This window comes from Canis lupus, chromosome 23 (genome assembly GCF_048164855.1).
Source record: "Canis lupus baileyi chromosome 23, mCanLup2.hap1, whole genome shotgun sequence".
Classification (NCBI taxonomy): domain Eukaryota; kingdom Metazoa; phylum Chordata; class Mammalia; order Carnivora; family Canidae; genus Canis; species Canis lupus.
In genome coordinates this window covers 46,458,020-46,483,894 of record NC_132860.1, presented here as the reverse complement: position 1 = coordinate 46,483,894, position 25,875 = coordinate 46,458,020, and the positions used below count along the sequence as shown (strand labels likewise).

General features: G+C 37.7%; 1 protein-coding gene across 19 annotated transcripts in view; it reads left to right on the top strand.

Moving 5' to 3' along the window:
- MTMR2 (myotubularin related protein 2) overlaps window positions 1–25,875 on the top strand; it is a 120,918-nt gene that overhangs the window by 92,790 nt on the left and 2,253 nt on the right. For 18 of the 19 annotated variants that reach the window (XM_072795096.1, XM_072795094.1, XM_072795103.1 and 15 more), the window contains 6 exons: window positions 252–440; window positions 12,236–12,421; window positions 15,234–15,440; window positions 20,035–20,127; window positions 23,490–23,603; window positions 25,690–25,866. In XM_072795096.1, coding sequence (XP_072651197.1) covers window positions 252–440; window positions 12,236–12,421; window positions 15,234–15,440; window positions 20,035–20,127; window positions 23,490–23,603; window positions 25,690–25,866 — 966 coding nt within the window. The remainder of the gene's footprint in view (window positions 1–251; window positions 441–12,235; window positions 12,422–15,233; window positions 15,441–20,034; window positions 20,128–23,489; window positions 23,604–25,689; window positions 25,867–25,875) is intronic. The other variant, XM_072795095.1, reaches the window with a different exon arrangement.

Below are 25,875 nucleotides of genomic sequence, written 5' to 3'. Positions count from 1 at the left end.
TACTCTAGAGACAACACTTCCAAATAATCATGACTTCCATAAATCAATACCTGCTTAAAGGATTAGAGCAGATTTTCCATATGCCAGAATTGGCTTGAAAGAAAGGTGATGATTTTTATAGCAGTCTTGTACAGCCTTTGTGGTTAGACTTTGGAACCAGTTAGAAAGAATTTTATAGAGTGATGTTTTTGAGAAGAATTATAAATAGAGAAATATATAAAGAGCATGTCACTGTTTTCTTCCCCACTAAGGTTTTATCCTGGATTCATCCTGAAAGTCAAGCCACTATCACTCGGTGTAGCCAGCCCATGGTAGGAGTGAGTGGAAAGCGAAGCAAAGAGGATGAAAAATACCTTCAAGCTATCATGGACTCCAATGCCCAGTCTCATAAAATCTTTATATTTGATGCCCGGCCAAGTGTCAATGCTGTTGCCAATAAGGTGAGATTATCTTTCAGTAAATAAGATTACAGTTACAGTTTCATGAATCAGGTGAGTTTGATGGGAGCTACATTGTGTCGTAGAAAGATTTCAGGCTCTCCAGTGACAAACATGTAGATTCTAATCCTGGCTCTCTTATTTGATGTAATGACTTTGAGTTGTTTAGTCTCTTTCTCTCTCTCTCTCTTTTTTTAAAGATTTATTTGTTGATTTGAGAGACAGAGCAAGAGCACGAGTGTGCGCTAGTACAGGGAGGGACAGAGAGAGAATCTGGAGACTCCCCACTGAGTGTGAAGCCTGACACAGGATTTGATCTCATGACTGACCCTGAGATCATGACCTGAGCCAAAATCAAGAGTCAGATGCTTAACTGACTGAGCCATCCAGGTGCTCCTAGTCAGTTAATCTTGTAATTTTTTGTTTACTTTTTGTTGAAGTACAGTTGAAATACATTAGTTACAGGTTTGCAACATAATGTTTCAGTATTTGTGTAGATTGTGAAATCACCACGTGAAGTCTGTTTACTATCCGTCAGCATACAAATTTCCAACATTCTCTTCTTCTAATGAAAACTTAAGATTTACCTTCTCAGCAGCTTTTAAATTTGCAATAGCAGTATTATTGACTATAGTCCCCATGTTGTATGTTACATTCTCATGACATCTATTTTATAACTCAAAATTTGTGCTTCCTTATCTCCATCGATTTTGCTTCCTGACAAACTCTCCACTCTATAACCACCAGTCTGTTCTCTGTATCTATTATTTGTTTGTTCATTTATTTTGTTTTTTAGATTCCACATATAAGTGAAATGATACAATGGTTGTCTTTTTCTGTCTGACTTCTTTCACTTAGTATGATTCTCTTGAGGTCCATTTATATTGTAAAAAATGGCAAGGTTTCATTTCTTTTTATGGCTTAGTGGTATTCTGGTGTGTGTGTGTGTGTGTGTGTGTGTGTGTGTGTGTGTGTACACCACATTTTCTTTATACATTCATCCACTGATGGACATACAGGTTCTTTCCATATCTTGGCTATTGTAAACAATGCTGCAGTGAACATATATTACACAGATCTTTTTGAATTAGTGTTTTTGTTTTCTTTCAATAAATACCCAGAAGTGGAATTGGTGGATTGCATAGTGATTCTACTTTTAAGTTTTTGAGAAACCTTCATACTGTTTTCCATCATGTTTATTTTTTTTTGATAATGGTCATTTTAACAAGTATGAGGTTATATCTCATTATGGTTATAATTTGCATTTCCTGGTGAGTAGTGATGTTGAGCATCTTTTCATTTGCCTGTTGGCTGTCTTTTGTCTTTTTTGAAAAAATGTCTATTTAAATCCTCTGCCTATTTTTCAGTTGGATTTGTTGTTGTTATTGAGTTGTATGAGCTTATATATTTTGGATTAACTCCTTACCTGATATGTGATTTGCAAATATATTCTCCCATTCACTAGTGAGAAGCTCCCTTTGCTACGCAGAAACCTTTTAGTTTAATGTAGTCCTGTTTGCTTTTGTTGCATTGCTTCTGGAGTAGGAGCCAAAAAGAGATCACTAAGACCAATGTCATTCAGCTTATTGCCTTGTTTTCTTTTAAGAAATATATGATTTCTGGTCTTACATTCAAGTCTTTAATAATTTCAAATTGATTTTTGTCTATGGTGTAAGTTAGTAGTTCAGTTTCATTCTTTGCATGTGGCTGTCCAGTTTTCTCAGCAACAGTTACTGAAGAGACTGTCCTTCCCTGTTGTATATTCTTGCCTCCTTTGTTATATATTAATTGACATGAGGTTTATTTCTGACCTCTCTGTTCTATTCTATTGTTTTATGTATCTGTTTTCATGCCAATACCATACTGTTTTGATTTTTATAGCTTTGTAGTATAGCTTAAAGATTTTATTTTATTTATCCATGAGAGACACAGGGAGAGGCAGAGACACAGGCAGAAGGAGAAGCAGGCTCTCTAAAGGGAGTGCAGTGTAGGACTCGATACCAGGACTGGGATCATGCCCTGAGCTGAAGACAGATGCTGAATCACTGAGCCACCGTGACGTCCCTCTAGTATAGTTTAAAATCAGCATGATGCCTCTAGCTTTGTTTTTCTTTCTCAGGATAATGGGATATTTTGTGGTTCCATACAAATTTTAAGATTGTTCTATTTCTGTGAAAAATGCATTGAATTTAGTAGATAGGGATGGCATTGAATCTGTAGATTGCTTTGGGAAATATGATATTTTTCAAATTAATTTTTCCAGTCCATGAGCATATAGTATCTTTCCATTTATTTGTGTCTTCTTCAGTTTCTTTTGTCAGTATCTTATAGTTTACAGTGTAAAGATTTTTCACTTTTTTTTTAAAAATTTTTATTTATTTATGATAGTCACATACAGAGAGAGAGAGAGAGAGAGAGAGAGAGGGGCAGAGACACAGGCAGAGGGAGAAGCAGGCCCCATGCACCGGGAGCCCGATGTGGGATTCGATCCCGGGTCTCCAGGATCGCGCCTTGGGCCAAAGGCAGGCGCCAAACCTCTGCGCCACCCAGGGATCCCCAATTTTTCACCTTTTTAGTTAAATTTAGTTCTAAGTGTTTTATTTTTTTTGATGCAGTTGTAAAGGGGATTGTTTTCTTAATTCTCTCATAGTTCATTGTTAATGTATAGACATGTAATAGATTTTATATATTGATTTTATACCCCACAGCATTACTGAATTCATTTATTAGTTCTGATAATTTTTTGGGTAGAGTCTTTAGAGTTTTCTCTATATAAAATTATGCCCACAGAAAGTTACAGTTTTACTTATTCCTTTCTATTTTGGATGCCTTTTATTTCTTTTTCTGCCTAATTGCTCTGGTTAGGACTTCCAATACTAGGTTGCATAAAAGTGGTGAGTTTGCGTATCCTTGTCTTGTTTCTGATCTTAAAGGAGAAGCTTTCAGCTTTTCACCATTGAGTACGACAGTTGTGGGCTTATCATACGTGGCCTTTATTATGTTGAGTGTTTTCTGAAAGTTTTTTTTTTTAAGATTTTATTTATTCACGAGAGACACAGAGAGTGAGGCAGGAGGCAGAGACATAGGCAGAGGGAGAAGCAGGCTTCCTGTGGTGAGCCCGATGTGGGACTCCATCCCGGGACTCTTGATTCATGCCCTAAGCTGAAAGCAGACACTCACTGAGACTTTGGGTATTCCAAGGGGAAGGACCTTAGTCATCTCCCAGTTTTAGGCTGATTGGGAGCTAGACTTTCAGCAGCTTTTAAGGTATGCAAATATACCCAGTCCTCAGGGACTGCAACTATAGACCTTGCTTGTCATCTTAGTGACAGTTGCACAATTTGAGGCTTCAGACAAGTAGATGGGCTTTTCCTCTGGAGGTACAGGTAAGCTATAGCAGGGCAGAGTGAGCTTATAGATGGATAGTATCCCTCAGCTTATGTTTCCTGAGAGTGTTTCCATAGTCTCTAGATGTGTTATCAATCTGAAGCTTGTCCCTCAGGCTAAAGCTCTAGATCTAGTAGGTGGTTGGGCCATTTTCAGAGGAAGACTGAAGATGTATTTCAGTCTCCTGAATGTATAATGGCTAGAGGGTGGTAGCCTGTCAAGAGCTATGTCTCTAATTGTCTCGGACTCATAGGGCCCAGAAATACAATCCCCTTGGGCCACTAGAGACAGGCACTCAGAGGGTGTCCCCTACGTGGGCTATGTGCACCAACTGGCATTGATGGGGTCACGGTGAAGTGCCATGTGGCAATGGATTATTTAACCTTTTTATTATTTTTTATCTTATTTTTATTTTATTTTTATTTATTTATTTTTTATTGGAGTTCAGTTTGCCAACATATAGCATAACACCCAGTCACCCCCACCCCCACCCCCACCTCCCTTTCTACCACCCCTTGTTCGTTTCCCAGAGTTAGGATTCTCTCATGTTCTGTCTCCTTTTCTGATATTTCCCACTCATTTTTCTCCTTTCCCCCTTATTCCCTTTCACTATTTTTTATATTCCCCAAATGAATGAGACCATATAATGTTTGTCCTTCTCCGATTGACTTATTTCACTCAACATAATACCCTCCAGTTCCATCCACATTGAAGCAAATAGTAGGTATTCATCCTTTCTAATGGCTGAGGAATATTCCGTTGTATACATAGACCACATCTTCTTTATCCACTCACCTTTTGATGGACACCGAGGCTCCTTCCACAGTTTGGCTATTGCGGACATTGCTGCTATAAACATCGGGGTGCAGGTGTCCTGGCGTTTCATTGCATCTGAATCTTTGGGGTAAATCCCCAAACAGTGCAATTGCTGGGTCGTAGGGCAGGTCTATTTTTAACTTTTTGAGGAACCTGCACACAGTTTTCCAGAGTGGCTGCACCAGTTCACATTCCCACCAACAGTGCAAGAGGGTTCCTCTTTCTCCACATCCTCTCCAATATTTGTTGTTTCCTGTCTTGTTAATTTTCCCCATTCTCCCTGGTGTGAGGTGGTATCTCATTGTGGTTTTGATTTGTATTTCCCTGATGGCAAGTGATGCCGAGCATTTTCTCACGTGCGTGTTGGCCATGTCTGTCTTCCTCTGTGAGATTTCTGTTCATGTCTTTTGCCCATTTAACCTTTTTAGACCTTAATTTGCTCTTTTGTAAAATGAGAATAATAATACCTAACAGGATTGTTTTAGGGCAAAACTCATCTAATAAAAACTAGTGCATAATCCTGTGCCCACACACATAATAAATGTTCAGCAATTATCTTCTCCTTTCTCCAAATTTGACCGCCGACTGAGCTTCTGTGGTTGCGGAACCGGAGAGCAGTGTTCCCAGAGACTGGTGGTGCCCTCTGCTGACTGCCCTCCACCTGTGCAAGTTTTTCAACCTGAACTTGAAGTTAGCTGGAGCAATAGTCTTGGTTTCTTCTGTAGAATAAATATTTACATTGTGGAAATAGAAATTTTTGTCCAATTGACAAAATCTACCATAGGAGAAGGAGAGAGGAGACATATAATTTAGCTTTAGTAAGTTACCTCTTAAAAAATTTTTTTACCCCCAAGAAGCAATGGATCTGTATTATAGAATTACCTAATGCTGATAAGTGAAAAGAAGAACATTTTAAAACAGTAAATCCTGTAACACCATTAAACTTTGGTTGTACTTCCAGACCTATGAATATATGCATACACACATATATTTAAAACAGTGGGATAATAATTGTGACTTCCTTTTTAAAACATGACACTATATCTTTCTATGCCAATAAACATTTATCTATAATGTTATTTTAATGCTACAATAACTAATAATATCAACTGTTGGATACTTGGGTTATTTGTGGGGTTTTTTCCTTTTATAAACAATGCTGGGATGATCATCCTTTTAATTAAGTTATGGTGCCTGCACCTAATTATTTCCATCCTGTTTATTTAGTGTTTTGAGAGCATTGTGAATTCCAGGCATTCTCTATTAAACTGTAACTATTCCCCCTTAAAGGAGAAATGAGATAATGTATATGTGAAGCTTGCCTCACAGGGACTAGCATATATCTTTCCAGTGAATACTTGTTCCCCTTCTGAAACTTTACTCCATATTAGCAGGAGGGAGACTTAGTATGTTTTCTAGCATGAGAGGAAAAGGAAAGAGAAGTGTAATGCAGGATAGGTGGTAATGCAAAGTGTTATATTCCCTATCTTAAAAAATCATTCTGATACATATTTCAGTTTGGAAATCATCCCCTTTTTAAAAGGCTAATATATTTTATTAACTGGTACATTTTGCTGGTTACAAAATATGTACTAGTATAGAAGAACTTGGCAGACATAGAAAAATAAAGGAAATAAAAATCACCCATGTCCACTAATATTTTGCTGTGTTTTCCTCCATTTTTTTTGTGTGCTTATATGTTGATTATTTTGTTTCTTTGTCTTTCCTCTTAATGCTATCGGAATTATTTCTTCTAATACAATATTCTTAAAAGATACTTTAATAGTACTTGTTACAGCTGTGTCATTACTCATTTAGTCATTTTTCTCATATCAAGTGTTTAAGTATTTATTTCCTTATTTTAAAATATTTTACATATTTATTTGAGAGAGAGAGAGAGCGTGCACAGCAGAGAGGAGGGGCAGAGTGAGAGGGAGAAGCAGACTCACTGCTAAGCAGGGAGCCCGATGGGGGACTTGATCCCAGGACCCTGGATTATGACCTGAGCCAAAGGCAGGCCCTTGACCAACTGAACTACCTAGGCATCCTTATTTTAGATATCAGTGAAATAAATATCTTTTGTTGGCATCTTTATTTCCTTAAAAGAGTATCCTAGATATATAATGATTATTCAGAATTTAAAGTATGCATTTTTAAAGAGTTTTGTTACATACTGTCAGTATTCTTCAGGAAAATTGATTCAGTTTACCAGCCTGGATGTCTTTCTCCCAAGTTTTTATTGAGATATAATTGTTGAGAACATTGCATAGGTTTAAGGTGTACAATATAATAATTTGATATGTGTATGTATTATGAAATGATCACTACAATAAGTTAACATCCATCATCTCATATGGTTACACATTTTTTTTTCTTGTGATGAGAATTTGTAAGGTCTGTTTTCTTAGCAATTTTCAAATATACAATATATAGTTAACTGTAGTCTTCGGGCTTTACATTACATCCTCAGAACTTATCTTTTAAGTGGAAGTTTGTACCTTTTGGCTACCTTCACCCAATCCTCACAGTTATCCCTCTCTTTTTAATTTGCAAAAATGTATATCCTTGTTGTGACAGGTATTTTTTTTACCTGAATTCTCAACTTTTTCTATAACTTAATACGAACATGACAAATCTTCTTGTGATGTTCATGACATGACAAAATCATCATCTTCATGTCAAGAATTACAACTTTGCCAGCCACTAAGTCTTCCATGGGTGCTGTGTCCCAATCCAGTTCACCTTCTAATCCTACTAAAAGTAACCGTAGTCCTGACTTTATAATAACCGTCTTGTTGTATTTCTTTATATTCCATTACCAAAGTATACATCCCTGGCTGGACTCGTTTTGCCTTTTTTTTTTTTTTTTAATATTGTGCTTAATATGTCTTCTGAGTCTCTCTTAATATGTAGTCTTCCTCTTGCCCATCTCTTTCTTTTCTTGACATTTTATCTGTGGAGTTCCCTTAGTCCAGATTTAGCTGTTGAGTTATGATGGGGTTCAACCTTTTTTCTGTTCTTTGACTTTCTTTCATGTGAATTTGGAGGTTTATTTAGATCCAGGTTTGATACCTTTGGCATGGCTATACGGGATATATCAGGAGGCATGTCATTTGTGGCTGACTCTCTTTTTATGAGGTGTTCACAGCTATTTGCTCAGTGCCTAGATGCATTAACTCACTGGGCTTGCAAATGGTGGTATTTTAATTTCATGATTTCTCTTTTAGCTGTTGGTTGAACTCTTTCTATAAAGAAACTCTTTTGTCTGTATTTTGTTTAACCAGGAATTTAGTTCATATAAGAAAGCCAGGAAAAATACTTGATTCTTTCTTCCTAGCCAGTTTTCCCAGTGGTGAGCTTGCTTCCTATCATCCTATGAAAGTGCCTAATTTTTTAAAGTATCATTATGAATGCGTGAATTTAAATATATTTCACATTTTCTAATCTATCATAGATAATATTTTTTTGAGCTTAAAATTTCTCATCTTTGGTCAGAGGGAGGCTTTTCAAGTTCTCTCTCGAGTTCTTTTGACATAACTGTAGTAATCTTTGCTATCTGGTATGAAGAGATATAGCAGATTCATTCCGAAATCTTGTGCTTTGCTTGCCCCAGATGTGAAAAAGCTATTTGTCCAAGAAGTTTTCATTCCTGTGAGTATTGAATGCTGTTGCAAACCATTGTCTGGCATGCTGAGGATATTTGCTGCTGGGTTTGTACTGTTTCGATGTCTTTCCTGCAAATAGAGTTAGGGAATATTTATATATTTTGAAAGATAAAGAACCTTGGGAGTTCATACTGGTGCTTTCAATTTGTATTCAGTGCTAGACAGTTTTTACATAGCTTCTCTTAATTATGTATGTATCTCCTTTCTTCCACCAGGAGTCCTGGTTTTCAAAGACCCAGGGGATGAGATATGTATGTTCCACAGTTACTGTGTACTTCATCTTACCAGTCTTGGAATAATGATATTAATACTGCCACCACCAGTACTTACTGGAATGTTGATTTTTTTCATTTGTTCTCCCCATTCTCCCCCACTTTTAAAATACATTGTATTATACTGTCAGCACATATAGCCTTACCACATTCTCGGTTTTGAACACATACTCTCTCTCCCCTTTATCTCTGACTTCCACACGTAGCTATATGTTTTGAGCTCACAACAATTTGTATATGTTATCTTTCTAGACATTCTTATTATTGTTATTATTTTTACTGTCTGAAGTTGTTCTCTAAATATTTCAACAAGAGCTCCTGGGAACAATATTCTGAGTGTGTGCATGCTAACAGGAACTTGTGTCCTTTTATTAAACTTTGAAAGTCATTTGGCTGGACAGAAAATCCTTGGCTTACATGTGATTTTCTTGAGTTTCCTAAATATGTTGCTTATTTTCTTTTGGCATAAAACTTCAAAGGCTAATAATAAACTCAATTTCTTTACCTTATAAGTCACTCCTTTTACTTGGATATTCAAAGGACTTTTTTCTTTTTCTTTGAAGTGCAGTTATTGCCAGAATATGTCTTCATGTTGTGTGTTCTGGGTCTGTATTCTCAGGTATGCATGTGTGCTGTTTCAATTTGTAATTTCCAGTTACAAAAAATTTCATGTAGTTTTAAGTATTCTGTTTCTTTGTTCTGACTTTCTTCGTCAGGACTCCTGTGTTGGCTCTTCTTTTTCTTTCTTCATCATTTGTCACTTTCTCTGGACTCCTTCTTACGTCTTTTTAATTTCATTATGGTTCTAAAGATTTTCCTTTTCTGTTTCTTTTAACTTGATATCTGCTGTATTTATTTACTCTTGTGTTGCTGCTGCTGCTTTAGTCTTCCTGATTTTTTTCTTTCATTTCTAATTTGTTACTGAGTTCTATTCATTTTTGAGTTTTCTAATTCCAATTTATTTTGTCGTTAATGCCTGGTATTATTTTTTAATGTCTTTAGCTTGCTTGAAAAGAGATTTCAGGGATGCCTGGGTGGCTCAGTGGTTGAGCGTCTTTCTTTGGCTCAGGTCCTGTGATCCTGGGGTCCTGGGATCAAGTCTTGCATCAGGCTCCCTGCTGGGAGCCTGCTTCTCCCTTTGCTTATGTCTCTGCCTTTTTCTCTGTGTCTCTCATGAATAAATAAATAAAATCTCAAAAAAAAAAAAAAGATTTCAGTGTTGAGGGGAGTTATCAGTGGGTATATTAGTATATTATGATTGCTGTTCATTCTCTTTTTAGGATAGCACCTATGGGACTTGACCTTGATCCTTTTATGTTACTCATTTTTAGGTGAAATTAGTTTTCCTTCAGGATGGTTGCTTCAGTTAGAGGGTATGGTTCAGAAGTTAGGTGTACCCAGAAGTTAGAAGGACTAATAATTTCACTGAGCTGCCTCTGTTATTATTTGCATGTAGCCTTAAAAAATAGGAAGTCTTACTTTCTGGGACTTCTGGCTCTGTCCTGTCTCTCCTACCCAACCAACACCTTCCTCTGTTTCCTTATCTGAAACTTCTCTTCCTTTGTTTTGTTTTGTCTGGACCTTCTCTTCTGTCTTGTTTTGTCCCTGTCTTGCTCAGTTTTGATTATGTGCTTGGTGGAAGTGGTCCCTGGCTGGTCTATTAGGAGAGTTTATAAAGGTTGGACAGCATTCACTCCTTTAGATCTACTGTAGACCCATTTGGCTCATCAGCTGTGAGAATGCACAGAACCCTTCCTGGTTTCATTTGCACTTCTTACATTGACCTGTTGGGCTTTTCTGTCATTCCAGAAGATGAAGTCCAAAACAGGAAGCAGAACAAACACTAAAAAATATAAAGCTCTCTTGTAGTCCTCCTGTTCTCCAGTCCTTTACTGTCTTTTGCTTCCTCTGCTTCTTCCACACATTCACAGACAACATTCAGAGCTTGTGGCTGTGGGTGGTTTTGGGGTTTTACAGAATGCTTTGTCCCCATTTGTGTTTTAAACCATTTGTGTGTTTTGCTTTTACTGTCTACTTGCTCTACTGTTTTTCTAAATGTCGATTTTATTGCAGTATACTGCACATGCCATAAAATGCACTCCTTTCAAGTGTATATTTCAGTGTTTTTAGTATATTCACAAGGTTCTACAACTGTCTGATTCTAGAACATTTTCGTTTTGTTTGTTTTTGTGACTGGTTTCCTGTAGTTTCCACTCCCATCTTTCTAGAATTTGTTACAACAAATTTGAATTCAAAGTGTTTCTGACCCCTGACCTAGTCCCTTCTCATGCTGCAGGAGTAATCCTTGTTAACAGGTCCCAGTGTAACACTGTTAACTTTGTATCTGTGCCATTTTTTAATCCAAACTATTTCCCATAGTGTCAGAAAGGAAGCTTGACCTTCTGTTTTTTTGGTAATTTATGGTTGTTGGTTAGGAGTTGGTGAGTTTTGTTGTTTTCAAGGTGTGAGTCACATGAGCACTTAATTTTATATAGCTACAGTGGCTATGCTAGTATTTTTTAAAAAAGATTTTATTTATTTATTCATGAGAGACACAGAGAGAGAGGCAGAGACACAGGCAGGGGGAGAAGCAGGCTCCATGCAGGGAGCCCAATGTGGGACTAGATCCAGGGACTCCAGGATCATGCCCTGGGCCAAAGGCAGGCACTAAACTGCTGAGCCACCCAGGGGTCCCTATATCCTACTATTTTTCTAATTTTTTTCCATTATTTCTCTAAAAAGCTTGATTTTATATATGATTCGTAGAAAAATAGGAGAATTTTATACTTAAAAAGACAGAAAGATTAGTCCAGAAAAGTGAAGCTCTTTCCAGCCACACCTTATTTTGAACACCAGATATTTCTCATTTTGTTCTGTAGATGTAGATTTAAGTATTTGAGGATAGTAATATAGTATAGTAGTATAGGATAGTAATATACTATGGTATTCTGTGCTTTTATACTTGTTCCGTCTTTTTATTTAGAAATAACTACGTGGTTAAAATTGAGGCAAGTCATGATTGCAAAGCATTTTGCAAATATTAAGATTAAAATGAAGTGAAAAGGAAGAAAGGTGAAAAAACATGGGCCAGAAAGAAACTAGATAGACATAGTCCCTGCTCGTGGAGCTATTGATTTCCATTTTCTCTAATTATGTTTGGGTAGAACTGGAAGTATATGGAGGAAAATGTTTAAGTGCCTTCGTATATGGTATCACATAAAATTTTTCTAACAGCCATATAAGGAAGTCAGGGTGAGTGTTTATTCTTGTTTTATAAAGAAGAAAGTGTAATAGAGAGTGGCTGTGTTAAGATGTCCTGGGCCATTGATATTTTCCTATTCATAAGTAATATGAATCATCTGGATGCCCAGGTGGCTCAGTTGGTTTAGTGTCTGCCTTCAGCTTAGGTCATGATCCCAGGGTCCTGAGATTGAGCCTGGTGTTGGGCTCCTTGCTTAGTGGGGACTCTGCTTCTCTCTCTGTCTCTACCCACTCCCATGCTTTCTCTCTCTCTCAAATAAATAAATAAGATCTTAAAAGATATGTATGTATAATCTTTCATGCTGCTGGATACTTTATGGCACTTTTTTTCATTTGTGTTTACATATAATAGGTATAGTTCATTTATGATTTCCTGTGGTGTGTGCTTTTTTTCCAGGCAAAGGGTGGAGGTTATGAAAGTGAAGATGCCTATCAAAATGCAGAACTAGTTTTCCTGGATATTCACAATATTCACGTTATGAGAGAATCATTACGGAAACTTAAGGAGATTGTGTACCCTAACATTGAGGAGACTCACTGGTTGTCTAACTTGGAATCTACTCACTGGCTCGAACATATTAAGGTTGGGTATATGTTGTTATTTCCTTATATTATTACAGAATTTCACTCAAGGACTTTCTCTGCCCCTTTGTCTATTTTGACATTCTTCTTACAATTGAAGATGAAAGTATCTTTCTGTACATTGAAAGATTGATAACTGCTTTGAAAATTATAAGTACTTCTAAGGTACGTTGCTTAGATGAATTAGTTTCCTATACTTGCATTTGGTTCTTTTTTTTTTTTTTTTTCTTGCATTTGGTTCTATTGTGGTTTTTTCTTCCCCTCTCTTTCCTGCCCTGTCTGAATACTACCCATCCTTCAGACCCCAGTTCAGATATTATCTCTTCCATGAAGTCTTCCCGGATCGCACCCACTTCCATTTTCTCTGCACTTTTCACTTTACTTTCTCTTTCCAACTCATTAGGTATGACCTCGCACTTCATTTAATTACTTTGTGTCAGCTGGTATATATGCCTAATTGGTGGAAACTTGGACTGGATATCTTATTAATGTGTTTGGACCCCTCAGGAACTAGGGCAGTGCTGTCTGTGTGAATAACAGGCACTCGCTAAATCCTTGTTGTGCGCCTTGTGAAGTAGGATGCATTCTGGTCGGGGAAGGGAGGTGAAGTAGTTGAAGGAAGGGTATGAAGGCTAAATGATATGGGGACTGCCCTGTGAGTACCGATGTGCTCACCTCATTACTGTTGCATTTGGAGAACCAGACAGTATTGCACTTAGTACAATTACATACATGTTTTCAGATATAGTCTGAATTTCAGTAATACAGCATTCTGAAGTGTAGACTTCTCTAACTACATATGTATTCATATTGTGAAATGCAGGGAAATGAGATTTTTCATGGTAAGGAGCAGACATGTGCTTGCATTCGAATCTCTAAAACTCAGAACTGAAGAGAAGGCCAAAATTACCTAATGAGAATTAGAGATTATTATTACTATTTCTCTTCTAGATGCTGGGAAGCTTGAATGTAGCTGAATGCACACATTCCTCAGTCAGAGGACGAGTTCCTGTGGCCCATCTGTTGGAGCTAACACTTGATTTGAAACTAACATAAATTGCAGTGTTGGCTTCTTAAATTGCAGGGCATTCCACCAGCACACACCAAGCTTTCTCTCCAAAAAGCTTGCTACAACAGAAACAAGTTTCATGAGGGGTAAGAGATTAGGCTGTGTGTGGACTACCTTCTTCCCTTGTAGTCCTCACACCATCACAGTTTACCTACTCACCTTCCTCAGATCTCCGCTCAAATATCACCTTTTCAGAAAGGCCTTTCCCAGCCACATTTTACAAAGTAGCAGCAACACCAGCAGGGTGTTTTCACTTACTGCCCTCTGGCACACTATATGTTTTCTTATTTATTTGTGTCCTGCTGGCCTCCCCTGAGTAGAATGTACCAGCCCTTTGTTCCATTCACTGTTCTATTTCCAGCACTGAAAGCAGTGTCTACCACATGGTAACATCTCCAAAAATGTTATAAATGAAGGAGGGAAGGAGGGAGGGAGGGAGGGAGGGAGGGAGACTACTTTGGATAACTCCTTGGTCAGTCCTAACTTTCCAACTGTTCTAATCCTTTAGGCTAGTGATTCATAAATCTCCATATACACTGAATTACATGTGGGAGATTTTTTTTTTTAAGATTTTATTTATTTATGAGAAAGAGAGAGGCAGAGACATAGGCAGAGGGAGAAGCAGGCTCTCTGCAGGAGCCTGATGTGTGAGACTTGATCCCGGGACTCCGGGATCACAACCAGAGCCAAAGGTGGATGCTCAGCTGCTGAGCCACTCAGGCGTCCCACAAGTGGGAGATATTTAAAATGGTAAGCTGGAGTAGTGGAGAATGGGGCCCAGACACTTAAAAAAATGCTCACAGGTGTCTCTGATGCATAGTCCAGATTGACATTACTTCCAAGTACCCCATTTCCAGAATATGCCTATAGGTATAGTCAAAAGGAGGTCATCGTGAGATAATACAAGCCTAGTAGATCTACTTTATTTCATTCTAATCCATGTTTGGGGCCCATAGTGTTCTTTAAGTATGTATGGTAGCCGTTGCAGAGAAGAATGGGACTGTATTATTCATTTTAAAGGATATTATACTTTTGTGTTTCTTTTTTGGTTATATCTAATTCTGTCCAGTTTTAACTCAAGATCAACTTCAGAAAAGGTAATTATTTTGCAGTATCTCCATATTTTAAAAAATTATTTTAAGTACCTTTTAAATTGACAATAGTAATCTATTGACCTGATGAGAATGTTTCATTCATACTGTACAGAAAAATAGCTTACTCTCTAGCTTTATACTGCTCTTGTTGTGAGCTATGTGACAGATACAAAAACAGTAAAATAAATGCCATGGAAGCTATAGAATACTTTGAGATCCAATTTTATTGCTTTCATATTTATTCTAATTTGGTTAACTACTGTTTAAGTAATATGTACGACTTAATTTGGCATATTATTTTTATTAAATAGATGATGTTGAACATTTGAATATTCTTAGAAACATCCCTTTTAAACTTAATCCTTCTTTTCTCGCACTCATACTGTTGATTTTTACAGAACCCAAAGGTACCCTTCATTTTGGCTCTTCTACTGTGCAGATTAATAGGAGCCTTCATTTATGAGATTTTTCTAGTTCTAAAGGCAAAAGCATTATAGATCTTTTGCCACTTACAAGAATTCCTTTTAGGAAGGGACTGATGTTTTTTCTCCACATGTTATTGAGACAGTCATATGTAATAAAACTTTGTTAATTTTGAAGAAGGAAGCACTTACTTTTTAAAAAATTTCATTTAAAAATCTGTGTTGCAGCTTATTCTTGCAGGGGCTCTTAGGATTGCTGACAAAATAGAGTCCGGAAAGACATCTGTGGTAGTGCACTGTAGTGACGGTTGGGACCGCACGGCTCAGCTGACTTCTCTTGCCATGCTCATGTTGGATGGATACTATCGAAGCATCCGAGGATTTGAAGTCCTTATAGAAAAAGAATGGTTAAGCTTTGGGCATCGATTTCAGCTTGTGAGTAAAGAGCCCGGGCTCCATATATCACCTGCACCCTACATGAGGCATATGAGAACAATGCCTTTTATTCACTAGATACTCATCGAAAACTACCTCTTTAGACTAAAGGGGTCAACTTTTAGAACTTTTCTTGTTAGTTGTGGGAAGTATTAGGATGTCCTCTTATGGCTGTGCAATCTGGCCAGGGCTGTTTGTTGGGTGCCTGGCTCTGTGTCTTCTGTGATCATCGCCAGGGAAACATCAGATACCAGTCCTTGATTTGCAGAGGTGTGTCTATTTCAAATGCAGATTAGCAGGAACGGTTTCAGAATTACTGGGCATTTCCGATCTTGACGTAAAGAAAGCCAAGAATGGTTTAATTATTATTCTTAATTTAAGAATACTTCAAAGTAGCAGCGCTCACGTGGAAACAGGGTCTTAAAATAAAAATCAGTCTGGGACCAAAAGAAGGATCAGAGGAAAAAAAAGAAAAATTTAACTCAGAGTTGGGAATAAACAGCTTTTTGATTATCCTTCTTAAAGTACTAACACTGTAGTGAGCATCCATATGGAGAGTGTTGCAGGTAGTTTTATGGAAATGACAAATTTTTGTGCCCTCCATATAACTCAGAATTTATTTTGATGTTGTCATTGGTCTCATTCTGAGTTGGCAGGACTGGAGATCCAGGCATTCATTGTTAAATGTCTTCTGTGGTGTCCCCATGGAATGATGTTTAGTTTCTTCATTAATACCTCCAGAAACCAGCAGCCAGTCTCTTCCTCAGGCTTTCCAGTCTCACTTCAGAAAGTCTACTTACTAGAAAGTTCTTTCTCATAATGAACTAAAATTTCCTTCCCATTTCCCCTTTGAAGACAAGAACAAATATGACTACTTATCCAAATAAGATAGCCCTTCAAAAATTTTGGAAGTAAGTATCTGCCCATGTCATGCATAAACTTAAGTTCTTCTGGCTAAACATTCATTTTCCTCAGTATTTTCCCATCTTAATCCCCTCTTCACCCTAGTTGTCCTCTGGACTTTCTTTGGTCATGCCTTTTTTCTAGTGTGATACCCAGAACTAATCACAGTTCCTAAAATAGAGGAATGGGGTTATTATGTCCCTCTGAAATGATACCAAGCTTTCAAATTTGCTTTTTTGTTACACTATACATTGGACTCGTGTATTCATTCAAGTGATTTTTAGCTGTGTTTCTCCTAAACACGAAATTTGCAATCAGAAAACTTGAGAACAGTAACTGTGTAGGCCCTGGTGCTCATGTGGTGCTCATCTGTGTTAGTTGTAATCATAGAATTGAATAAGGAATAGGAATATTTTCCCAAAAAGGAGGAACAGAGTGATCAAAAGTCTAGATGGGATTGAGCTTGGCAAGAGTAGAGTTGAGGGAGGGGCAGCGTTAGAGAATCACGGAGGGAAGAGTTAGATTGTCAGAAGCGTTGAAGCCACTGAGAGTGTGCATACTCTTGGCAACATTTTCCTATATTTGCTGAAAGACTTTCTGAAAGATGTTTATCCAGATGCTGACTCTAATGTTAACCATTATTATTCTGTGGTTACCAGAGTATACCAGCACTGTCTATAAGTACAGAAGACCCTTGCATAATGCACAATACGAGGGGGTTCGGGATGTAGTCAAAAATCCACATGTAACTGTTGACTTCTCTCCAGAACTTAACTCCATGTAGCCTATGATTGACGGAAGCCTTACCAAAAAGATAATTAACACATATTTTGTATGTTGTATTTATTATATACTGTATTATTATTAAAAAGTAAGCTAGAGAAAAGGAAATGTTATTAAGAAAATCATAAGGAAGAGAAAATACATTTCTGTAAAAATTCCATGTGTAAATGAACTCGCAGAGTACAACCCGTGTTGTTCAAGAGCTAACTGTTAACTTGAAAGAAACAGACATTTAAAAGTAGTCTGCTCTTTTGAACTTGAAAAGTTCAACTTTAAAATTGGGCATCTGGAGTATCTTTTCAGATGGCTCACGTTTTTCAGTTCTTGCTAAAATATACTTACCATGAAAAAAATTACCAAAAACCCTCTAAGTTTTAGTCATCCAGAGCTGGACATGTTCACGTAAATGTGGCCAAAATAATAAACATTAAAAACTGTTGAGAAGTTGCTATGGATTCCTAAATTGCTACCTCTGGTTACCTACTGCATTTTTTCCCTCTAGTTTATCTGAACACAGAATTTGCAGTTGAAGGACAGTTGGTCAAGAGGGTACATTCACTTGGTTAATGTAGAGTAACGAGTCTCAAACTTTTAGATTTCAGGACCTCTTTCCATTCTTAACAATTATTGATAACCCCAAGAACTTTGTTTATATGGTGTATATCTACCAATATTTACCATATTAGACATTAAATTAAAAAATGTTTATTAATAATAAATCTCTCTTAGTCTGTTTGGGTTCCTGTAACATAATACCATAAACTGGGTGGTTTGTAAAATTTCAACAGAAATTTATTTCTCACAGTTTTTAAGGCTGGAAATCCAAGATCAGGTTGCCAAAATAGTCTGATTCTTGGAAGGTCCTAGATTGTGGATTGTCGATTGTCAACCTCTTGCTGTGTCCTCATGTGGTGAAGAGAGCTAGGGAGCATCTGTGGGGTCTTTTTTTTTTTTTTTTTTGTGGGGTCTTTTGATAAGAGCACTAATACCATTTATTATTAGAGGCTTCTACCCTCATGACTAGCAACTCCCCGGTGATGACTCCTGCCATTACATTTGGCATTAGGATTTCAACCTGAATTTGGGGGGGAGGGGCACAAACACTCAGACCATAGTACTACTATACGTTAACCTAAATAACATTTTAAAGAATACTATATTTTCCAAAACAACAGAAGCTTAATGTGAAGAGTGGCGCCGTTTTAGAATTTCGTACAAATTTCTTTCATGTCTGGTTTATTAGAAGATTGCTAAAATTCACAACTACTTCTGCATTCGGTTTACTGCAATGTGCGCCGTTGCTTGAAGGAAATGAGGAAAATCTGACCACACACAGATAAGCAGGTTAAAAATCAGAGTGTGTCTTAATAGCTTTCTCAGGGAATTATGGATATTCGTTCATACTTGGCCAAAATTTAGCAAATGCTAATTTCTTTGAGGTTACTTGTAATGTGGAATCCAAAACTAAATTGACAGGTTTTTCATTGTTTGTTCCATTAAATTCCATTGATCTGCCTTGTGCTTTGAATAGAACTTTTACCCATGTATGATTCTGTAGCATCATGTATTGGTTATTTAGAAAATATTGGCTTTACTGACTTACACAGCTCTTCCAAGTGTTAATGTATTTCATTGTTTACTATCATAATATCTCACTGGTTAGTACCACCATTGATATCAGAAAGTCTATTATGAAGTTTATGCCAGGTAGTTTTCCAAAAATCTAATTTGCACTCAAAACTTGAATTTCACCATTGTTTTTCTTGAAATGACACATTCACTTTGTACATTTTCAAAAAAATGTCTGCAAGACATTCAGGTCTTAATAACCATAGTTCTTTCAAGTAAAAATGATGATCCATGAAAAAGTGGTGTTTTTTTTTACCATCAACTTAAGTTTTGTAGCAGAAGAACATGATGAGTGTTTCCCAGTTTGTGACACAGGATATTAAAAAAAAAAAAAAAAGCTGTCCTTAAGGGGAGAGATTTAGTAGGGTTAATTTTTATTTCATCAAGGAAACTGGCTCCCTCCCTTTGATTTAACTGCAACTCTGTGTCAAGGCAGAACATGACACTACCAGTGTAGCTTGATTCCAGGGCCTGGCTTGATTTCTCCTAAGGAACCCAGAGTTTTCTCCTTTGTCACTTTTGCACCATTGGTGTAAATGTCAGTGCATGGAAAAAGGCAAGTAACATCTTAGTATTATTATGACAGTAGTTTTGACGTCACAACCCCCCCCCCCCCCCCTTTCTGGCCTTTGGAAATCTACAGACCATACTTTTAGAATCACTGCTTTGGAGTGTGGAGGGTCTGTGTCAGTCATCTGGGGCAAAGATCCTTAGAAGAAAAAACTGAGAAAGGAGGTGAGTACATGCTTGGAGGGCAGATGTGAAGCATTCTTTAAAGGTTTTCTAGAGTTTGTGCTAATGTGATTCTTTTTAATAAAGACAGATGAGCTAAGATAAGATACAGCAGATCCCCCACACGTCCTGGCCAAGGTGTTAGAGGGGAAGGGTGCGTCCTGAGGCTGTTGGACAAGTAACTGTTAATATTTAGGGAATGTTTAATCTCTGCAACAGAAATCTGGGTTTTGAGGTCTGAGTGCTCCTGTCTTCCATTATCAACCTTTTAAGATCTGGGTTCCATTTGTTAAACAAAATGGTAATTCCCATTTCGAGCATCCCATGTCAGAAAACAATCTGGCAGTTTGTACCTCACAATGGTAACAGAGACTTCTGCTTGGTAAGGCTATGAGTGATTTCTATTTTCCTTGCTGTCCTCTCTTAAAAAGACTTTTGAACCTTAAAAAATATTGCAAGATATTACTTTTGTTGGAAAAGAAAATTACTTCCATTAAAAAGAAAACTCCCACCAAGCTCATATAGTATTTCACTCTTTCTGCTTCAGAGACTTGGCCATGGAGATAAGAACCATGCAGATGCAGACAGATCACCTGTTTTTCTTCAATTTATTGACTGTGTCTGGCAAATGACAAGACAGGTAACTTATCTAGGATAATAATTTTTACATTTTTCTTTTAAGCCATCTGGAGTTGGGAGGTTCGGTCATTGCTTATCCTACATTTCATGTAAAATGGAAATTCTTGGAAGATTTCTCAGTAATAGAACTATTACGTGTTATTATATTATGTAAATTATAGAAATGAAAAGGTATTGCTCGGAGAGCATAGTAAACACTTGGCAGTTTGACCCATTAGCATTTCAACCAGTGGCATTAATAATAACGCAAGAGATTTCCTCCTTCATTTTGGACAAGTAGTTAAATAATGACAGTATATTTACCTGGTCACTCATCTGTACATTGCTAAGAAAGGTAGAAAGATAGGTTTACATGGGAATTATGGTTAGGTAGGTATGCAGTAGGTTCAGTTGTGTTCTTTGGTATGGAGAAATTGTTTTTTAGATCTTCAATCAACTTTCTAACAAATCGATGGAAATATTAATGGTAATGGATTTAGTCTTTTGGAAAAGTATCAGATACTGAGAAACAATCTGGCAGTTTGGATCATTTCAGTTGTGAGGCAAAGGGTTAGTGTCTTAGAAATATTTAACTCTACCCAGGAAAAGTCATCTCAGACCTTCACTACAGCTCACTGGTATATCAGCTAATTATTTACCCAGGAGTTTATTAGACCTCACAACTGGGAGTCCGGTTTGTTGTAGTTAGACCGCCACATGAATATAAAATGGGGCAGTTGGTAGCTCTGCTTTGCTTTAGGATTACACTTTAACTTCAAGAAAATGCTGTTATTTCATTAAAAGAAAGCGAATGAGGACGCCTGGGTGGCTCAGCGGTTTAGCGCCTGCCTTTGGCCCAGGGCGTGATCCTGGAGACCCAGGATCAAGTCCCTGCATGGAGCCTGCTTTTCCCTCTGCATGTGTCTCTGCCTCTCTCTCTCTGTCTCTCTCATGAATAAATAAAATCTTAAAGCGAATGGTGATCTTCAGGTGAAACCAATTATATAAGCATTTTCCCCGTAAGCATATCAATTTGGGTGGATTATTTTGAAAGCTCCTGCGTCAAATGCAGTATTGTAGATACATCTACAGAATGAAGAGGCTGGTATTTTAACGTATATACTGCAAATGTGTAGGACAGTTCAAGTTTTGTTCTGTAAAAGGCCCTTGGTGTGTTGGAGGGAGGGGAGATGCTACATAGTTTGATGATGTTCACTACTTCTTGGACTAGGTTTGAATTTTTCCTTTGGAATTGCTTTTGAGGTAGTATAGCAGCTCTACAAATCCTTGCCAATCCAGTTTTGGGGGTTTGACCAAAAACAAGAAGACCCACTATTGACCATTCCTGTATTTGATTTTTAAATGTTTGACTCTTGGCAAAAATAAAAAATGCTGTATAAAAAGGCTAGAGAAGCTGTTTGAAATTGACACCACTGATGACTGACTATCCTGTTCTCTGACAGGAATGGTTTCAAGGGGCAACATGTGTGAATGTATTAGTTCATTTCCAACATGTGCCAGTTGTTTGCATAGAAGAGTACATGATAAATATCTTTCTTCCTTATGTTTATTGACAATCATCATTTTTATAAATAATTGAACTTTTGTGCAGACTTAAGTAGCACATTTGTCAAAATGACACCAATTATGTTGTGATTAGCCAGATTCTACTAGTCCCCTACCCTAGCCCCATCCCCATCCCCTCACTAGTCCCCTATCCTCAGCCCCATCCCCATCCCCATCCCCATCCCCATCCCTATCCCCTCACTCCTGGGTCAGGAAGCAGTTGATGTAGGGCCCTTCCGATTTTATCTATCTATCTATCTATCTATCTATCTATCTATCTATCTATCTATTATTTTAAAAAGATTATTTATTTATTTATTCAGAGAGAGATAGAGAGAGGCAGAGACACAGGCAGAGGGAGAAGCAGGCTCCATGCAGAGAGCCCGACGCGGGACTCGATCCTGGGTCTCCAGGATCACAACCCGGGCTGAAGGTGGCACTAAACTGCTGTGCCACCGGGGCTGCCCGCCCTTCTGATTTTAAACACGTGAGGAGAAAATGTTCCTCTTCTGCTCAGAGCAGTTCCTGCTGTGCTACTATCATTTTGTGGAGGACATGTCCACTGTCAAATCTCTCTTCTCTTCTAATGACTGAGCACGTGGTTTTGCCAAAAAGACGAAAAACTAATCACAAGCTTAGCAACTTGGGATGGCTGTTTAATGAGTTAAGAGTACATTCACAGCTGGCTAATGCGGTTATTAAGAGTGTAACAGTACGGGAAACAGGATTTATTTTGTAAATGAATGAATGGTATTTGACCAGATATCTTACAGGTAATTGGCTTTCTGTTGGCATGTGCTGGATCACCTGCTTCAGCTTAGAAACCACAAAAGTTTCGATTCAAGGCAGGCTAGTAACCCTTCATTGTTCGAGAAATACCTTGCTTATAATTTTTGAAAACGTCAAGGCAGAGGTGCTTTCATTCCTATCCCATTTTCATGGCTCAGGCTGTTTTCTTGTACTACTGGGTGTAGGGATCATTCTAAGAAAAACTTGGAACCAATATTTATTCCCCAAATCTGCAATCTAAATATTCACAGTTCATTTTTACAGTCTTAGAATCAGTACAATTTTCATGGAGACTTTCAAATAATTTTTAAGTATTAGATGCATATACTAACCCTTTCCCTTCCTGGGACCTGTCATCCTTCCTTGATAAGTCCCCCACATTGATTGTTTATGTAATATTAAGATATCTAGTCAAGCTCTTGTCCTAGGTTAAAGAGAAAATGATTTTTTGTTTGTTTGTTTGTTTGTTTGTTTGTTTGTTACAAGGAGGCTGCCAAAGTACTGGATTATAGGATACTCTGGTTTGACTGCTTGGCTTTTAAATGATCTGCACATCTCCTTGGATCTTTATTTTTGTATGTTGCTGACATTTTCTGGCGGCATTGATATTTTTTGTGTAATTCCTAAAAACAAAACTATGTTGCTGAAAATTTAAAGAAAATCTTCTTATATTGTTTATGGTCATCTTTGGCAAAGAAAAGCTCAGAGTTCCAGAATTTCCAACTTCAAAATTTATCACTCTTCAAGTTTGGGACTAACAGATACAGGAAATACAGAAATACCAAGGTCACACCATTCCAACTCTTGTTGCACAAGAAAAGGATATTTGGGGAGAAATCTCAGAAGAGTGATAGAGTGACTTTCGAGCACAGAATGAAGTGGATGATGCCATTATGGCTTAGAAATAGTTTTGAATATTGTTTAACCCAGTTTTAAGAAGTATAATGAAGGACCTACCCATATATGGGGATGAACATGCTTGGAAAAGTGTCCTAATAATTTTGTGTGTTTGTGGTATTCAATTTGCAGTTTCCTACAGCATTTGAATTCAATGAATATTTTCTCATTACCATTTTGGACCATCTCTACAGCTGCTTATTTGGAACATTTCTGTGTAACAGTGAACATCAGAGAGGAAAAGAGGTAAAATATGTGCTGTGACCCTCCCCCTTCTACTCCCCACATGTGTCATGTTCCCACGAGGGTGCATTCTTAGATAGATTTCAACTGATTGGTTCTTTTGGATAATTTCTTTGGTCAAATTTTATTGCCACATACTGTAGTATGATTACTTCTTTCCACACACCTGAGCCTGATTTGTTTTCAAGTAGCTCTGTTGCGAGGCTGAAGGTGGCAGCTAAATGTCAGGTGAGTTTGTGGGTGAAAAGTAGTGTCTGCTCAAGAGAACTGAGGTATTTGTAATCTTAAGAGCACCAGTGTTATTCGTCAGGCCTTGCAGGATGGAAATCCTTCAAAGCACATGCAGAAAAATGTAGTTAGCAAAACATACACGTATGAATGGACAGTTCAGATCCCCAAATACGTTCTGCATACATAGGAGCCATTTTAATATTTTTTTTAAATTTTTTTTTAAATTTATTTATGATAGTCACACAGAGAGAGAGAGAGAGGCAGAGACACAGGCAGAGGGAGAAGCAGGCTCCATGCACCGGGAGCCCGACGTGGGATTCGATCCCGGGTCTCCAGGATCGCGCCCTGGGCCAAAGGCAGGCGCCAAACCGCTGCGCCACCCAGGGATCCCCTTAATTTTTTTTTTTTAATTTGTAAAATAATACGGTAAAACATCCAAACATTAACAAGACACTATGTAGAAAGTTACCATTTCCTTGCTTCACCAGTGAGATCATTGGTAAGTGGTTGGTATTATTTAAAAGAAACTTCTAAGGATTACATTTCAAGTTTTACTTCTGACCTCAAAGTATCTCTATCCTATATGTATGAAATTCCAAGTCATCTTGATTTGGTGTCTCCCTCTGCATCAGTTTTCATTCTGAAAATGTGATTATCAACTACTTTATTCTTGCTATTCTGTTAAAGCATTATGGGAGGGAGTGGAGCCAGGCTGCCCTGGTTGAAATCTTGGATCTATCTCTTCTTGTGTAACCTTAGGCAAGTTCATTCCTGCTTCGGTAAATTAGGAAAAATAGTACTTACTATTGTGTGGTTAAATAAAACACTAAGGTAACTGCCATGTAGTAGACTGTAAGTTCCTTGAAGGCAGGTATTAAAACATTTTATTTTAAAAGATTGTATCTAGTTAAGCACAGGAGAGGTGGGGAGGGGCAGAGGGAGAAGCAGACTCCCCACTGAGCAGAGAGCCTGACATGGGGCTGATCCCAGGACCCTGAGATCTTGACCTGAGCTGAAGGCAGACTCTTCAGGCGTCTCCAAGCCACCCAAGCGTCCCTTAAAAATGTTAATATACTGTATCTCCAGTGGCTAGCATGCAGTCAGTATTCCTATGCATAGGAGGCATTTAAGAACTTACTGAATGTTAGATAACTAAAAGTACCTAAATTCCAAAGATACTTTTAATCTTTTGAGAGCCTTGAATACGATTTAACTGTATCTTGATTTTAAGAAACTTTTTTTAAAGAAACTTTTGCTGAGCTATAATTTTCAGTCCATAAAATTTTAAGTGTATGATTTAGTAGTTTTCAGTTTCTCTAGAGTCGTACAGCTATCACCACTACTAACTTGGGAACACTGAGAAGTAACTGTGTGCCCATTGTTAGATTTCCCAATCACTTCTCCTGGTCCCTTGGCAATCACTGATGTCTGGGTTTGGTTCTCCTACATTTGTCCTATAGATGGAATTATTCAGGATGAGGCCTTGGTGTCTGGCTTCTTGCACTTAGCCTGTTTCCAAGTTTCTGTAATATGTATCAGGATTATTCCATTATATAAACATACCACCTTGTATCCATTTATCAGTTGATGGACTTGTGGGTTGTGTCTTCCTTTTGGCTCTTATGAATCATGGTGATTTGAACATCTGTGTACAAGTTTTTGTGTGCATGTTTCTGTTCTCTTGGTATATACCTGAGTGGAATTGCTGGCATGGGAACTTGATTAAGTTTTTAATGAATTGCAGTATTTTCTAGTACTCTCTGATTTTAATGAAAGTGAGGCTGTCACTGAAGTGTTCATGTCCTCTCCCTCTAAAGAGATTTTAATAATCAAAAATATTTATGTTTCCTTCATACAGAATCTGCCTAAAAGGACTGTGTCACTGTGGTCTTATATAAATAGCCAGCTGGAAGACTTCACCAATCCTCTCTATGGGAGCTATTCCAATCACGTCCTGTATCCGGTAGCCAGCATGCGCCACCTAGAGCTCTGGGTGGGGTATTACGTCAGGTGGAATCCGCGGATGAAACCCCAGGTACGCATG